Source organism: Wolffia australiana, chromosome 14 (assembly GCF_029677425.1).
Source record: "Wolffia australiana isolate 7733 chromosome 14, ASM2967742v1".
Taxonomy (NCBI): Eukaryota; Viridiplantae; Streptophyta; class Magnoliopsida; order Alismatales; family Araceae; genus Wolffia; species Wolffia australiana.
In genome coordinates, this window is record NC_135848.1 from 6,981,452 (window position 1) to 6,999,885 (window position 18,434).

General features: G+C 45.5%; 1 protein-coding gene across 1 annotated transcript in view; it reads right to left on the reverse strand.

Moving 5' to 3' along the window:
* The window catches only part of LOC144711586 (3-hydroxyisobutyryl-CoA hydrolase 1-like), a 52,956-nt gene that overhangs the window by 3,429 nt on the left and 31,093 nt on the right, over positions 1-18,434 (reverse strand). The window contains exons 5-10 of the mRNA XM_078585555.1: positions 16,764-16,843; positions 16,560-16,643; positions 5,396-5,480; positions 3,080-3,165; positions 2,702-2,823; positions 1,711-1,771 (exon numbers count right to left, since the gene is read on the reverse strand). Of these exons, the coding sequence (XP_078441681.1) occupies positions 1,711-1,771; positions 2,702-2,823; positions 3,080-3,165; positions 5,396-5,480; positions 16,560-16,643; positions 16,764-16,843 (518 nt within the window). The remainder of the gene's footprint in view (positions 1-1,710; positions 1,772-2,701; positions 2,824-3,079; positions 3,166-5,395; positions 5,481-16,559; positions 16,644-16,763; positions 16,844-18,434) is intronic.

Sequence of the window (18,434 nt, forward strand, 5' to 3'; positions counted from 1 at the left end):
ACTTGAAGATTTCACTCTATATATGGGTATCCGATATGCTCCCTTGGAGGATATTGTTGAACTCTCAAAGAATACGCCAGGAGACTTCATAAAACGACAATAAATGTCTAAGATCAAGAAAATGTGTATCGTAATACTGGAAATATGTCCATAGGATTCTTGCCTGATCCTTGTTTTACACCTGGGTTGAAGACCATGTGTACCACATTGTCTTTTCTTCTTTCCAAATATGTCCAACAGAACACAGTATCAGTATAAAGAATCTCCCAGTCTTCATTTAACTGGGAATGACCTTGGCTATTTCCCTCTTCCATGATGAGAATCTGAAATCACATGCCATATCTATGGCCTGGAGAAAACATTCTGCTGCAAAGACTACAGGTTCCTCTATTTGAAAGAAAAGCACCCAGTACACAAAATGACAACAACACCCTTGCACTGGGATAAGGGGGTCATATCAATACTCCCCCATCCACCACCGGATTGCTCTCAAGGTTGTTCATCAACCTCAAAATCCATCTCCACGTCTAGGTCTGCTTGGGCAGACCGTTCCTTCTCTCAGCAGATGATGCCATTGCTAATCACGTGCTTTCATCATCAACTGTCGAGGTATCAGCCATGGTGATCTCCTCAGGTATCGGCGAGCTTGGTGGCAGGGGCACACACTACATCAGCAGGGGACCGCTGGAGTCAGACAGCTGGAATCCTTGTTTCTAGGCTTTTTGCAGGTGCTGTTTGGCTAATTGGGCTTTGCAAAGCAAGGTTTGTATCCCACATCCTGTGGAGATTCTTTAAATCGGTTGATCCCTTTACCATTTGTGCATTTCCTCATCAATTCCCTCTTCAAATCATCACAACTTGAAACCTCAATCACATGGATCCTAAAACAATTGGTGGGCGCATGCAATGACACCCAGCTGGTCATATGCATTGGGAATTGATACTGGATATTGGGGGATGATGTTGGGGGGGGGGGGTTCATTACAGTGACACTGAGAGGACAATGCTGATGGCAGTGTTGTAGGGTCAGCATCACTCAGAAAGCAACATGTAGGTGTTTTAAAGACAGTGGAAGGATGCTAACAGCAGCAGCAATCAAGGACAAGGGTTACTGGTGACAGGCAGTCCACGGCGGGACCTCAGTCTCATTCTCTGATATCATGAAAGGCTGATTTTCTTCTTTTTCTTTGAGAAAAAAAAAGTGAAAGGCTGAGTTTCTTAAAATTTTATATTAATGACATAGAAATAAATGCATGGTCCTAGAAAGAGAGACAGACAGTATCAATTAGTGTCTCAATTAAATTCATTAACGACGAATGCAAGGTGCAGGAAGCAGGAGCACAAGCGATGACACTAAGAGGCAAGACATATAGAAAAACTATTGTATACTGCCTTGATCTTTCTATCTTGCCAACAGTTTCGTCCCATATTCATACAGATTCTTCCTTTTTCTCTATTCATTCTCTTGCCAACAATATGTTCACATGTGAGACTGCAGCTGCCGATTGTTGAGGAACAGGAAGAATCTAAGATCACAGAAAAAATAATACAAGGAGTTTGTATTCATTAATCTGAATAAAAGATCACATCATAAACTGGCCATTCGAAACTCACCAATCATCACCCAATTTTGAACTTGAAACTTCACAAGTAGAAAACTGATACTCCATGAAAAGTGGGTTTTCTAATCTGATCAAGAAACAAACTTACTAGCTGATGTACAATTTCTTCCACCGTTCCTCTGCAGAAGCATTGATCAACTATATCAAGTCTGCAATAGACAAAGAAGATTCCAACTTGATCAAAAAGAAATGTCACAACCTATTGTTCTTAGCAGCAAAACACAATCATGAATGGTCATCCCGCCGTAATATACACATAATTTCTCTGACTGAGAAAAGTGGGATATCCTTTCCAGAGCAGCTAGCACACTTTCATTATCTGCTCTTGGAATATATTTATGTACGTAGAATCATTTTGCAATATTCAATAGCCAATTTTCTTTACTGGTACACCGGATAGCTGTCCAGTAATACAAGGCATAAGAATGATGCCAAAGACATTTGTTTCATTGGATATAAGAAGCCCAAATTATACCAAAGACTTTTCTCACAAATTATAACAATAAGTTTATTTAAATCTAAAGCATCACAAAGTCATGAATTGAAATAGAGGCTCAGAATTCTTGTTGAAAATTAATGGTCAAATAAGGAACAATCTTCTTAATTTAGGTGCCCGAACATATATGCAGGAAAATTAATTTGCCTTATTTGAAGAAAAATCACTCATCAGACAACTAGAGGGGTTCCAAAAAATTTTGAAATAATAAAACAAAAGATCAAAAGAGATGAAATGAGAATTCGAATGTTGTAACACTTCAAGAACGTTATATTCAACCATGAATGGTCAAATACAGAACTGATCAAATGGAGCATGAGCCTCATCCATCAATGTATGAAACAAATCATATTAATTCATCACCAAAATTATTTATTTCTTTATGATTCCATTCAAAAGCAAATGATGTCAAAAACTGTAAGACAAGACCAGATTTCAAGCAGTAAAAAAAAAATCATTAGCTCATGAATGTCAAGGTATTATCATATATCTGGAAAGGACAATAATATTTTCTTTCTTTGATTATGGATTAAAATTTAATGAGGAAACATAAAAAATGCTTCAAAGACACTATCATTCTCACCGATGGAAGACACTAGATTGTTTTACAGTAGGGGATTCAGAGAATTTGTTGATGACTGCAGAAATTGAATTCGGATCAGCAGTGGTCATCTGGATCAACGACTCCTCCAGCAAAGATAACCTCTGTTGTTGCAAACATTTTACTCAATTAAAGGCATGCTCTTCAACAGAAAAAGTGGAAATTCTCTCAGAAGCCATTCAGAAACATTGAAGATGATACAACTTTTTCTTGATGTGGCAACATAATAAATTAAACACTCTGATAAAAATTTTAATGATGTGGGACTTGCCAGCATATGATTGAAATGTGATTTAAAAAAACATTGAATTTCATACGATTGAAATGTTTTTTGACTTGAAATTAGAGACATCATCCTACCATGGAAGGCACAAAATGTGTTGCTAAGCCACATGCTAGCATTTCAACGCCATCCAGCCTTGCCCCAGTGAGACCAACATACTCTCCTGTTACCACAAAAAGCTCATGAAAATAACGAACTAATGCACATCATCACAAAGAAAGAGATGCCATTAGACATAAAATCCAAGGTGAATTGACATTCCCTTGTAGATATTTTCTTAATAGAAAAACTTGTTGAATGAGTTTCTTTATTTTTCTCTCTTCTATATGTATGTAATAATCCATAAACATGGGTCCATTTCAGACTCTCTCCTCCCCACTAAAAGTACCATGTAATAAACCTTAAATCACACTTATGAGACTTGAGTCTCTTTCAATTCTAGGTTTCTTCAAAACTCATACTCTATTCTGAATAATGTGTCTTCTAGAGATCAAGGTTTCCTATGATTTTCCCACATCGAGAAACAGAAAGACAATTTAATCATATATAAATAAAACTGGTGTTTTATAGGCTATATAATAAACGAGTTGGGTATTCAAAAGAAATATAATGACATAAATATATTTTTTTAAGGGCACAAGATGACATAAACTGTATTAAATGGTTTTTAAATAAAACCATGTTGGTACTCAGTGCCCATCAGTCTCCAGTAGGAGTGATCAGGTTTTGACTACCAAAAAAAATTCAAAATTTTGGCACACAACACTTCAATTACTTCACCAGAAATTATAATATAAGATCAATTGAAAGAGTTAATGCCCATGATCTCTCCTTAGCAATGTAGGACCAAGGAAAAATTACAAGCATATTTCATTATAACCAACGTTGTCTGAATAGGGGGAGCAACCCTCAACTTGATAATATGTTCCATTTTTTCTCTTTGCGTTATTTATCATCTTCTTCTCTTTGATTATACTCTTGGAAGAAAAAGGATTGCCACAGAATATGCAGTCAAAAAGATCCATGGGCCAGAACTTGTGCAAGAAAGAAACAGTCAACTGTTGAAGCAATGGAAAATATAAGGGAAAGTGCAGCGAATAACCCCCAAATGAAAAACCAGCCTCTCAAGCACTTTGCGTTCAAATGGCATTATCTCACAAGCAGGGCAAGATGCAGGTCGGAAGAGTATCATAGTTCCCTGAAAAGTTGGTTAATGCTTATTGGACAACAACTCATTCCTTTTGAGAGTAGAAATCTAGAGCCAGAAATGTTTTGCATGTCCACAAGGAGTTGGCTGATGTCACATACAATTAAGCCCCAAGTTTCATTCAGTCTCAGTGACAGTTGACAAGGAGGTAAGCATGGTGAAAGGACTTCTTTGCCAAAGATGACTTTCTCATCAGATACCTAGGGCTGCACCCTATTATTCATGTCAACAGGTGATGCATGGCAGGAGATTCTCCAAATGGTGTACACAGAAGATCTTGGTTCTCATAGAAGCCAATATTTGGTTCTCATAGAAGCAGACTAAATGTTAAGCTGTTGCACATTCATCTCGTTTGGCACTCCACGCGGGCAAAAGAAAAAGCTAACTTTTCTCAAAGCACAGTCTAATGCTTTAGGGATAGAATACATCAAAGGTCTCTTTAGCTGTGCTTCACAAAGCTAATCTAGATGATGATATCCAAGAACCTGCAAATCCAAGTCCAATTCTTGTTTGGACATCAATCAAGAAGAATATGAGGAGAGTTCATCGGTGCCATTTTCCGGACTTAATGCAACAAGAAAACAATTCTCTCTTTAGCTCAATGCGAATGGAAAACGATTCCATCTGCTTCCAAGGGTGGAAGCCATAAATCCCACTGCGTTGTCGACTTGGATTGTTTTCGCTCTTGGGGCTGGCCATCACCCTTTTTAAAAGCTGATGAGGACTCATTTTGGGACACAAATGGCCTCTTATAGACCATCAACAGGACCCATCTCTTTCACCAAAACACTGCAAGGTCAACAGTGGGCACATTTTCCCGCAAATTTATGGCACATAGTGCTCCTTTTCCTATAATACCCCATTCTAAGAAGAATAGGGTGTCCTATTCTATTACTCTTTTAGCCAAACTCATTCTTTGTCTCTTTCCCTTTATTCATTATTTTCCTCTGGCCTTTCCTTCCTATTTCAATCCATACAAAACCCAGGATCATATAATAAACATACATTAAATAAAAAAACCCAATTATAATTTGAAAATGCAATTTAGTTAACATAGAGGATAGAAAGATTTCTTTAAGAACATACAACAAAGCTGGAAAAAAACCATGAAGAATTAATAAATATCTTCATAAAAAGTATGGAAGCTATGAGGAACAACAATTCAATAGTTTATTGATGCACATACCAAAATAACCAGGCAGCCGAGATAAAAAGTAAGAGGCACCGATGTCTGGAAATAGACCAAGAGCCGTTTCAGGCATCGCAAATACCTTCAAGAAAAAAATTTAATAAATATATGGCATTCCCTTTAAAATTCAGCACTTTATCTTTGGGCTGTCACTGGGAAAAATATCGTTTTGGAAGGTATTAATATCACTCTTTAGTTTTTGAGTGAGGAGATAGAATAGAACAATGGGTGAATTTTACCCACCCATTCCCTGCCTGGATTGTAAACATTTATGTAAGCAATTCAACTCAAGATTTTAAGTTTCATTTTCTTATCAGTTACAGAGTGAATGGGATAGGGCCCGTGGGATAAAATTTAAGATATTCATAAAGTGTCCTTAAAAAAGATTCATCTAACATGAAAACTACAATCCAAAAAAAGAGAATAACAAAACAACATACAAGAGAAACAATAGGAATACATTATTAGAGGGTGTCTAACACATAGCAGTGAAACATATATAGCATTATTAGATGGGTTTTGAGGGGATCCCAGATCGTAACAAGGCCTTTACAAGAGCTACTTTCCCCTTTATCCTCCCTATATTGTTTTTCCTCCTCCTTTGTACCTTTCTTATAATTTATTTTTCTTTGGAAAAAAAAAGATGAAGACCAGCTGATGCCGGACGTCGTCTCGACGGCGTCCGACCGTCACCGAGGGCATGATCTCGGTATCGAATCACTAACTAGTCGGTCCACGCCTACGACGTCAACCGACGAATATGCGGAAACCAGGCGAACATGACGCTGAATGAGATGAGTTCCTACTGTGGTACGTGCTGAGTGCCGACTAGCAACAATGCCGCGCCAGAGCAAGACGGGGTTGCCAAGGAAGTCGGTCCGGCCTCCGGACTCGTCCGAGGTGGGTCGAGGGCGAGCACGCCGTCGAATGGGAAGACTTCCCACAAGATTGCTCACACGCGTCGGGACGTCCCGACTCGTACCGGACAGGACAGACTCTCGTAAAATTCGTCGTTCTCTCGGCCTGTCTCGCGCTCACCTACCTAACCCGAGCGCGGTGGAGGCAATACGAAGAGTACTGAAAGAGATAAAAGACGTAAAGGAGCTAGGGTAGCGGGGTACCTTCGTCGCGCGGCGACGGGTAACTCAAATTGGAGTATCCACGGAAGGAGCCGACGGTGCTGCTGTATGTCCAATCTCGAGAGCACCGGGCAGGGAGAGCAAGCGGGCGTAGCGCCAACGAACGGTACCGGAAGGACGCCGTACGACGGGCGCGGCCAGAGGTGACGACCGGGGGCGGCACTAACGGTCGGGGTGAGGCCGCACGGTGTCCACGGGCGCAGGCAGAGTGGCGTCGGCCTCACGCAGCGGACGGCGTGGACGGCGTAGCACTGACCGACGCAGTCGTCCGGGCTCGCTAAGCGCAGGGGACTCAGCCGCGCTGGTCAGAGGCGGCTGCCGGCGTCAGCGAGTAGGCAGGCGTCGACGGCGAGTCGGGCGGGCGTCGGCGGGTATGCTGTGCGACGATGGCGAGCCGGACGGCCGTCGGCCGAGGCCAGGCGAGTGGCGAAGGCGGATCCGGACGGTGACGACGGGTCCAGGCGGAGACGGTGGTTCTGGCGTCGGCGGGGTGCCGTGCGACGACGGCGAGCCGGATGGCCGTAGGCCGAGGCCAGGCGAGCGGCGATGGCGGGTCCGGACGATGACGGCGGATCCGCCGGCGGCGACAGGCGGGATCTCAACGGGGCTCCTGGCGGGCGACGATGGCGGGTCCGGCGGTGATGAGGGTGGATCCGGCGGCGGCCGGTCGGGCGGGGCCTCCTTCTTCCTTCTCTTCCCTCTCCTTCCTCCTCCTTCTCCTTCTCCTTCTTCTTCTTCTTCTTTCTTCTTCTTCTTCCTTCTCCTCTCCTCCACGACCTGACTCTTCAACTTCCAAGTATAACTTCCAAATTTAGGTCAAGAGTGGGGAGAGCGCCCACCCCTTCCCCTTATATATGGGTGAGGGTGGGCCCTTCCTTAACGTTCAAAACACAACATGAAAAAGGAAAATAAGCAAAGGAGTATAAAATGGGCTTGTCAGGCCCAACATAGAAGGGGGGGGGGGAAGAGTTCCTCATATGGGCCCTTCCCCGCTACACGACAACATGATGACATAGAAAGGGAAATGACGGAATAGAAAGGGAAACACGATAAACATAGAAAGGGAACTGAAAGCGTCGGTATGCTCCAATGGTCGGCGTCCGCGTCATGCCGAATAACGGAATTCGGGATCCCGTGTTACTGCGGCGGCTCGTCGAGGTGGTTGGACTCGTATCGGTGTCGGGCTGGATGGTGACGGCTCCTCGTGTGCTGGGTCGGTGATGTCCTGCTGCTCCTCTGCTGCTGGCTCGATGACGACCGGTGGCGACGCGCCATCACCAGCCAAGATTAGTGATCCTCCCAGAGTCGTATATGTATGCTCAATGAATACTCACAAGAACCAAAGGATCCCCACACCCTCTGATCACAAGTCTTTAAAATATATCCTCATTCTGATGTAGCCATAATCCCTAGAGTACTGCAAAATGTTGTATCTACTCCTCATGACCCCTAGATACACCACTCTGTAAAGAGTCCGCAAGGCCTTCTCTAGGGAGACAACTACCCTTGTGGTTGGCTGCCTGGTTCACACTGTCCTGGCAAACACACATTCAAAGAAGGGTACAAAGGAGGAGGAAAAACAATATAGGGAGGATAAAAGTCTTGTTCACCCTCTGTGCACAAAATGCTGTACCAATTTTTCTGGGAACTATCTCTTCCTGAACACCCCCATCACCAGCCTTCAAGGAGCATATTTAGTTCTCATATGACACGGCGAGCTGGTTTGCTAGAGGGGTAATCAGTTAAGAGAGGGGTTGGCCAGGCGGTGAGGAGAGTTCTAACTATCTCCACATGTAACTTCGGGTGGTTATCGCTTTGCTGGGTGACCACCTTAAATCACTTCTCACAAAAAAAAAATGACACGGCGAGCTCTGGAGGTTATGCGTTCTGTGTACGATCTGTGTGTAAAGCTCCCAAAGAGAGAAGGATTTGCCTATCCACCCCCAATTGTCTTGTGTCCCATGCAATGGTCTCAGATGTGAATGGATTGCATCCTCATATAATCCTTTGCCCACAGGTCTGATAATTTGTTGACCAACTGTGGATTCCATGTACCATCTCAGCAACCCCAAACCGTTGCCTGAGGATGCTGTACCAGGGAGAAAAGTCATGGAAACTCTTCCCTAGTGTACCTCTAGCTAAATAGTCATCTTGAGAGTAGCTGAAACTTGGGGCCAAAAAATTGCCGACTTGATGGAATGCCTGTCTCAACCCCAACTGGAACACGGAAGACCCTCTTATATTAGCAACAGTTTGATATCTATGCCAGATATATACAGGGGATGTTACCAATGACCTCTTTGCCTCATGGCACATCCCTGGAATTTAAAGTGCTCACTCCACAGATAGTCTTGTTCAGAGCCAAAGGTAGCATGTATTAGATTTCCTCCAATAACCTATGTTTCTGGGCCAAACCCCATTCACTCCTCCAAGAAATAGCCTTTGATCTGGAGGATGACGAATCAATACAGATGTAGTGAGGGTTACTAATCTCCCAAGCCACCAAGGTTTGGGCAATACATAGCTGCCACATATGTAGTGAGCCAATACCTAGCTGCTGATACGAACGTTGATATAGGTTCGTATCCGGAGGGGAGTAATGGTCAAGGCCAGGTAGAAGTTCCCGGGGTAGGAGAGTCGAAACGGGAATGATAAGAGGGGTCGAACAGAGGGGGTAGGATTGACTAGGGACGAGCCGGCCGAAGATCCGGTGAGACGATCACGGGGATAGGGGATCATTGGACAGTCAAGGGAATGTGACCGAGACAGGGAGGATCGAGATAGTGAGCCAAGAGACCAATCTTACCTTAAGTCTTGACTGCCCTGCTCAAGGGAGGGCTACACATATTAATAAGAAAAGGAAGCAATCTACCTTAAACATGAGATGACTAAAGTGCCCCTAGTGGGCTAAAATGCCTAAGATACCCTTGGCGGTAGAGGATCATATCAACTGCTCATTGCTGTCTTTCCCTTGCTTCCATCATGCATATTCTACATTATTTCGAGCATAATTATGGATCTTGTCATCTCTAAGAGAATCAGGGCACCACGGCTAATTTAATCGAGATATGGCAGAACTCTGTTAGGACCCGTCCTCCCGGTCAAATATGGGTGGAGACGTCAGACAAAAATTTAACAAAAACAGTGGATTGCCATCCGTAAGGTTCTGAACACTGGGAAACAACAGAGAGATACAGCAAGGGGGAGGAGTGACAAGGAGGGACGCCAAGCCTCAGCGAGAGTCCTTCCTTACAGCGAGCCCTTCGGTTGTTCCTTCGTCTGGAGGGAGAGGGAGAGAGAGAGAGGAGAAGAATGAGTTAGGGTTCAGAAGTCCAGAGAGAAAGGTAGGGGAGGGTAGGATCATACCATTCTTTGCCTGCCTTTCTTCTCCTTCACTCCCCTTTTTTACCGTCGTGCTCGTACCCATGACCTCTGCCCTAATGGGCTCGGGTGTAGGTCGTGGGTCCAATTGTAGCCCAGTGCGCTTCCTCAGGTAGACTTGTATAGGAATCCTAACAAACTCCCATTTGATTGTCATTCCATGAAATTTTTATGCTTATTACTGACAACCTGGTTTCGAGGAAAAGGAATGAGCAGTCTTGTTTCTCACAGGAGAACCAAAGTCACATACTGCGCTATAGGTCCAAGCTAATTACAAGCAATCTGGTTTGCAGTCCAGAATTTTCTTCAGGAGCATGGAATCATGCTTCAGCAGCCCCTGATTTATATAGCAACAATCATGTTGATCTGCCTAACTGCCGCAGTCTGGTCTTCCATGAGTCTAATAAACTCATCAAAATTGACAAAATGTGACAAGTTCCACGCCATCTCATTGTTTTGGTTGCTATCTTATCTGATGCCCAGCTCATTGATGTTAAGGTGCTTCCAAGCCCTATGATTGATTCATCATGTTTCAAAATCAGCTCATAGGAATGTGCTCCAGCTGGAGGATGGGTGTTGTTGAGCATCCTCTTCTCTATTGTGCTATATGTTCTGCCTTTTATCACCTTCCTCATATGAGGGACTGTTCCATTTATGGAATTAACATTCATTATTTTCCATCCCCAGAGTGCTTGAGATAGGGACCTATATGTAATTTGCAACAAGGGTCCCTTCTGCCAACACAAAGGTAGGGAAACCTCTAACAGCTATTGAGGTAGCATTGTTTTCCATTAGCCCTACTCTGTGGGTCGCACGCTATCCCATGCTATTCGACAATCTCACACTCTCCTCACGCATCTGCAATCAATCCATCTGAGTGGATCCTATGCCCATGAATTACCAAAGAAGACAAGGCACAGACAGCACAAGTTACCGGAAAAAAAATCGAGAAACTTTTGAAAAATGAAGGCAGTTCATTTTTGAAAAGTATGAACCACTCAAGAGGGAAAATATCAACTCAGGGTGCAAAATATTAAAAAAACCACATAATACAGAATTTCCGAAGACAAAGAAATTGGTAGATAACCGACTGAGATGTTAACCAAAAAAACACATGCAGGAAGTGTAAACAAGAAAAGAACAATTCTTGATAGCAAATGAAAGAGATTACAGGGTTTTATAGGAAGCCCTAATGGGCTGACTAGAGAGGGCCCTTAATGGGCTAACAAGAGAGAGAAAATAAAGACATGTAATACTCAGATCAACACTCCCCCTCAAGCTGGAGCGTGGATGTTATCCACACCCAGCTTGGAACAGAGCTCCTCAAACCTAGGGGCATGAAGCCCTTTGGTGAAGATATCTGCAAGCTGTTCAGCGGACGGAACATAAGGCGTGCAAAAATCTCCCGATTCAAGCTTCTCTTTGATGAAATGGCGATCGATCTCGATGTGCTTTGTACGGTCATGCTGAACGGGGTCATGAGCAATGATAATCGCCGATTTGTTGTCGCAGAACAGCTGGACAGGGGAGATAACTGGACACCGTAGCTCACGAAGAAGCTGGGTAATCCAAAGTGCTTCACACAGACCATGCGCAAGGGCACGGAACTCCGCTTCAGCACTTGATCGGGAGACCACTTTCTGCTTCTTGCTCCTCCAAGTAATCAGATTGCCGCCCAAGAAGGTGCAATATCCAGATGTGGACCGACGATCAACCACAGAGCCAGCATAATCTGTGTCGGTGTAGACTTCGAGACGCAGGCCGGTATGGCGACGAAACAATAGTCCACGGCCAATGGTGCCCTTCAGGAAACGGAGGAGACGATGAGCAGCATGAAAATGACTCCTGCGAGGAGTCTGCATGAACTGACTCAGAACACCCACTGAATATGCAATGTCCGGACGAGTGTGGGTGAGATAAATCAGTTTGCCCACAAGTCTTCTATATGGTCCAGGCTCAGCAAGCTCCTCATCCGCATCGGCACCAAGTCGATGGTTCGCATCAATCGGTGTCGAAGCAGGCTTGGAGTCCTCCTTTCCAAGCTCACAGAGAAGGTCCACCGTATACTTTCTCTGACAAATAAAGATCCCGCTCGAAGAATATGCCACCTCTATACCAAGAAAGTACCTCAACGGGCCAAGATGGCGAATAGCAAATTCCGACGAAAGATACATAGCCAGCTCCGTAATGGTCGCCGTATCATCACCCGTAAGAATGATGTCATCCACGTACACAAGAAGAATAGCGACTCCCCCTGACGTGGAATGGCGGTAGAAGAGGGTGTGATCTCCATTACACTGACGGTATCCACGGCGCTTCATGGCCATCGTGAAACGACCAAACCACGCTCGAGGAGATTGCTTCAAGCCATATAGTGCTTTCTTCAGGCGACAGACAACAGACTTTGGAGACAACGGCACTAAGGAAGTGTAGCCAGGAGGTAATGCCATGTAGATCTCCTCAGTCAAATCACCATGCAGAAAAGCGTTCTTCACATCATATTGCTGCAAAATCCAGCCACGATCCGCAGCAAGGGCCAATAAGATCCGCACCGTATTCAGCTTGGCGGACGGGGCAAATGTCTCCTGATAATCAATGCCATGTTTCTGAGTGAACCCTTGTGCCACAACCCGGGCTTTGTGGCGCTCAATAGAACCGTCAGAATTATGCTTCACAGCATACACCCAACGGCTACCCACGAGATGCTTCCCGGCCGGTAGAGGAACCAGATCCCACGTCTCATTTTGAGCAAGAGCATGAAGCTCCTCCGCCATGGCCTGACGCCAATGCGGAAACGAAAGGGCAATGTCCACCGTCTTTGGAAGGGAAGTGGCATCAAGTGAGGTGAGAAGGGCATGATAGGATGGTGAGAGACGGTGAGATGAGATGGATGCCTCTAATGGATAGAGAGGAGAAGAACGAGACGATGGCAGCACGGCTAATGAGGAGGTTTCTGGAGGGGTGGAGGAAGAGGGAGGCGGGACAGCTGGAGAAGAAGAAGCAACCCGAGGTTTTCGACGAGCAAGAGTAATACCGTAGCGTTTTTCAGGCGGGCAGCGACGTATAGGAAGCGGTGGAATCGAAGAAGGTGCAGCAGAAGGGTCGAGCGCAGGAGCAGATACTGGAGGAGGCTCCACAGGAGGGACTGAGACGGCGGCCGGAGGCGGGTCGGGAGGCACAATTGCTGGAGGAGCAACAGGCGGAGACACGTCGGGCGGGGCCGGTGAAGAGGGACGAGGGACGAGGATGAGGAATTCGAGTGGATCGGAGGGAGATGGGGACGATGAGGGTTCAGGAGAGGAGGAGGAATAGTAGGGAAGCAATTCATCAAACGTGGCATCTTTGGTGACGACGAACCGACGAGAGGGTGGATGATAGCATAACTAGCCTTTTTGGGTGGAAGAATAGCCAACAAACACACACTTGATAGCACGGGATCCAGTTTATCACGACCAAGTTGGTGGTTGGGCGCATAGCATACACATCCAAATACACGAGGAGTAAGATGAGTTCGAGAGAGAGAGTTGGAAAGGAATGCTGAAGACGGTCAATGGGAGTGGAGTAGTCAAGCACTTTCGAGATGGAAGGCGATTAAGAAGATGGATGGCGGTGGAGACGGCTTCCCCAAAAATACTTGGGCACATGCATATGGAAGAGAAGGCTCCGAGTCATTTCAAAGATGTGACAGAATTTTCTTTCGGCAACGCCATTTTGCTGTGGTGTATAGGGACAAGAAGTTTCATGGATAATGCCTTTGTCTTGGAAGAAGGTGCTTAACGTGGTGTTAACGTAGTCTTTAGCATTGTCGGAGCGGAAGCGACGAATGGATATAGAGAATTGAGTTTGGATAAGGGAGTAAAATTGAGGAATGACACGAGATATCTCCGATTTGTTCTTCAAGAAATATGCCCACGTGAATCGAGTAGCGTCGTCAATAAAGATGCATAACCACCGAGAACCGGAAGTACTATGAATAGGGGAAGGCCCCCACACATCGGTGTGGATAAGGGAGAATGGGGTCGAAGAATGAGAAGACGAGATAGGAAACGTGGTACGATAATGTTTGGCAATTCGACAAGCAGTACAAACAAAACGGTCCACAGAATGGCCTTGAAAGAGTTTAGGAAAGAGACGATAAAGAGTAGCAAAAGAAGGATGGCCGAGACGTCGATGAAGAAGCCACAAACGCTCGTGGGAAGCCGTAAGGAAACTGCCGCAGCAGCAAAAGCAAGAGAACTCGAACAAGGCGAACAAGATAGAGCCCTCATGCTCCTAAGCAATGGAAATCGTCCTCCCGACACCTTATCACGATAAAAACATGAATTAGAGAGACGGTAAGGTCTTGTTTCAAGTCGCGAACAAGGCTAGATAGGGAGAGAAGATGATGAGTAAGGCGAGGAACATGAAGAACTTTAGATAGATGCATAGAAGAGGAAAGGGCCACACGACCAATACCCGCCACGGTGAGAAGATCGCCGGAGGCTGTTTTAACTTTGGAGGAGCCAGAAACGGGTGCATAAGTTTGAAAGGCTCGAGGATTTGGGGTCATGTGGGCGGTGGCACCGGAATCAAGAAGCCAAGTGGAAGAGGAAAAAGAATGGCCAGGAGGGGATGTAGGTGTGGGAAGACTGGTGGACATACCTGCGTGGGCCAAGGAGCATGAGCCCACGACTGGAGGATCAAGCAAGCGGCGTAGACGCTCCATCTCTTCCGGAGTGAAGCTAGCGGGCGAGGCACTAGTCGGGAGAAGACCGTACAGCATAGGCACTTGACCCGGGGGGGGCACGGACGAGGCGGCTGCAGCAAGGTTGCTCGGTTGTGCGCGTTTCCGTTGAAGCTTGTAGCACGTCTCCTTAGAGTGACCTCGCTTCTTGCAGTAATTGCAAAACAGCGAAGGATCACCCTTTGGAGAATCCTCCGTCCGAGCCGTCGGACCACGTGGCAAAGAGCCGGGTGGTGGAGTCGACGGCGATGGCGTGCAGACGAAGAGGAATGAGCTACAAGTGCGCCGGCCGAGTTCTGGGCCTGCTGGCGGGATTCTTCAACCCGCACACTGTGGAGCGCATCCTTGAAGGTAGGACCAGTCTCCCGATGAATAAGCTGAGCTCGTACAACTTCATATTCCGGGTTCAGTCCCATAAGAAACTGGAAAACCCGAAGTTGAAGAGTATATTGGCGGTCCACCGAATGGGGGTCGGGCGGCATGTAGTAGTCAATTTCATTCCACAACGAAATGAGCTCCGTGCTGTACTCCATGATAGACCGGTCCCCTTGACGCAGGTTAGCGGCCCGATGTACCAATTAAATGCAGTCGCAGTGTTGTGCTTCTTGGAGTGGCTCTCAAGTGCTGCTTCCAGACCGCCGAGCCGACTCTAGAGACATGAATTCACCTTTAACACTAGGTGAAATACTGTCCAAGAGCCAACGATGAACTACCCCCTCAACGTCCAGCCAGTCATAATACTTGGGATCGGTCCGGGAAGGTTCGTCTTCTAGAAGATGGCGCATGAGACGCCCTTTTAAAGTTATCTGGACGTACTAGCGCCATTGCAGGAGATTGAATCTAGTAAACATACCATCCGGAGGCATTCGAGGCAAAGAGGATGGTCCAGAGGAGGACGACCAATTCCCGGGCTCGAGAGGCACCGCAGATGCATGTGACGTAGATACCGGCGTCGAGTCTGGCGTAACAGTAGAGGTCTGGGCTTCAACCGGGTTCGTCATGATGAAAGCAGAGTAGACCACAGTCAGAAGGCGCCGGAACGACGAGAAGCCGGGACTGTAGGCGCCGAGACGTCGGGCGCCTGGACGGCGGGAGCCGGGACGGTGGGAGCCGGGACGGCAGGTGCCGGGACGTCGGGCGCCGGGACGTCGGGCGCCGACGCCGGGGCGCTGGACGCCGGGCGCGACGCCGGGCGCTGACGCTGGCGCTGGACGGCGGAGCGCGGGACGGCGGTCGCGGACGGGGCGGCGCTGGACGGCGAAGCGCCGGGACGCTCGCCGGGCGGCGCGAGCCGGGAGGGCGCGAGCCGAGGAGGCGCGGGCCGGGACGGCGGGCGCCGGAGCGGAAGACGCTGGGACGGCGGATGTCAGAACGGCGAGCGCCTGGGAGGCCCGGAGCGAGACGGCAAGAGACCGGAGCGCGAGATCAGGTGGTCGTGAGAACCGCCGAAGATCGGAGCGCAAGGTCGAGCCCAGGAAACCCAGATTAGGGTTAGGGTTAGGGCTCTGATACCATGTAAACAAGAAAAGAACAATTCTTGATAGCAAATGAAAGAGATTACAGGGTTTTATAGGAAGCCCTAATGGGCTGACTAGAGAGGGCCCTTAATGGGCTAACAAGAGAGAGAAAATAAAGACATGTAATACTCAGATCAACAGGATGGGTACAAATTCTTGATACAATACCAGTCCCTATTAGTTCCTCAAAAAAGATATTTTGGTTTTTAGATTCCACTGATTATTCCGTTAAAGAGTATGCACAGAAAAGGCGAGCCGTATGAGGTGAAAATCACATGTATGGTTCTGGAATTGTAATTCTTTGAAGGAAATTGCAGAAGCTTTATAACATTATGACAAAGCTACAAAATACTTGAAAGGTTTGTGGCAAAGATGAAAGGGGAGAAATGTCTGCAACTGACCGAAGTTTCAGTAGCAACTCGAAATCTCCCATGGATAGAAACACCAGCCCCACCTCCCATAACAATTCCATTGAGAAGTGAAACCTGCGCTTTTTAACACAGTTAAAATTGTCAAAATTAGAACATTTATTATAGTAATAGTGAAATTTAAGCGAAATATTCATGCAATGTGATCATAATTAATTCAACAGAAAAAAGAAGTACCTGGGGCTTATTGAATGTTGAAATTATATAATTTAATGTGAATTCCTTACGGAAAAAATTGACACCTTGGCTCCAGTGATCTGTAAAATAACATCACACATTATATGGTAAACTAAAGAAAGATAAAAAGAGAACTACATTAATATGGACACTTCATTATAAATCTAGAGAAATGAATAACATTGTAATGATCTTGAGTTTCCAAAGGATCCTGTTCGGGAAACTACGATAAAGTAAGGACGGAAAAACTAATGATTCAAACTTAAAAATGTTCTAAAGCCCAATTCCAGACCATTACTTCATTAAAAATATTCTTCAACCTTCATTAAAATCAGGATAATCAAGGTCGAATATGAGCTTATCAGTGTACAAGTATGATTCTCTTTGGATTCAATCAGTTGTTTTCCAAGAAAGAGAAAGACATTAAACATCTGTTAAGGATCCAATTCTAAAACAAAGATTGATGACAAAATCAAACAGTTCACTTCCAAGAAATGCTCCACAAGAAGAAAGTTCAGACTTAATTTCCCTCCCTTCCAAATACTGGAAAAGGTCACTCTGAAAAACTGTGAAATCAAGAGGACCGAATCAGTATTCTCTCAATGTATGCCAAGATTCGAAGATCGTTGCTTGCCCGAGAGAAGGATAATCTCCTGCGGGCTGCCAAAAGTCAACAGTATTGAAAATCTCATTCCCCCTTTTGACAAGTTCCTCGTCTTTATTTTATAGACGATGCTTCCTGCTCCTTGTCCTTATTTTCTTTCAGAACGTCTCTCTCGTCTGCGACTTTTCCGAGACATGATGGCTTTGGTCAAATTTCCCACATATTCCTCGGCTGCATACATGTGATGATGTTGCTATATTTTGGTGTTATGATAGGTCCATAAAGGTATCTTATCAACATTTGGAAGCCATATCTTGAGAGAGGAGCCTTGTGAAGCCGTCTGAGAAGAAGAGAGAGAAAAAAGCAAACGTAACCTTTTAATTCCTATGTTATTTGCATAGTCAAAATTGGGTTTGTTGAAGACCAAGTACAGAAATCCAGGAGATAAATGTAGTTTGGCAAAAGCCCAAAAGTGGAGTCTAATAAGTATTAAAAAATAACTAAATAGGGAGCACGCATTGCAGAGGACAAGTGGGGACCCTCAAAATCTGGCTACAATAAAAGGCAAGCTATCGATGTCTGCCAGGAGAAGATATTTCCACAGTTTCTTGATGTCAAAATAGTGCATGAAAAAGAAATGAAAACACTGTCTTCTATGTTTTTTTTTAAAAGTTGAGGACGATCACCCAAGAGCACTTTTTGGTCGGATGCTTTAAAATAAATGAATTGTCAACACACTTGATGACCAAAATAACCCCCCTTCAACCCCTTCTAAACCAGTATGGCACAAGAGACTCCATGTCATGAATAACGTTGTAGGTTGAGGCCTTCCTTTCCTTAAACACCACCTAATTGTGGTGCAGTCAGATTGCTCATAGTACTGCGAGAAGCATTCCCTGTTCTATCTTTCTCCTGGATCTAACTGATACGACTCCGACGTATCTAGGCTCTTTTCATCCTTGGGCATTTAGGTCATTTGGACCTTTTGTAATCTCTTTAAATAGAACAGCCCTCCCTTGAGGAGGGCAGCCAAGAAGTATCATCAAGAAATGTGTTTGGCTCCCTCC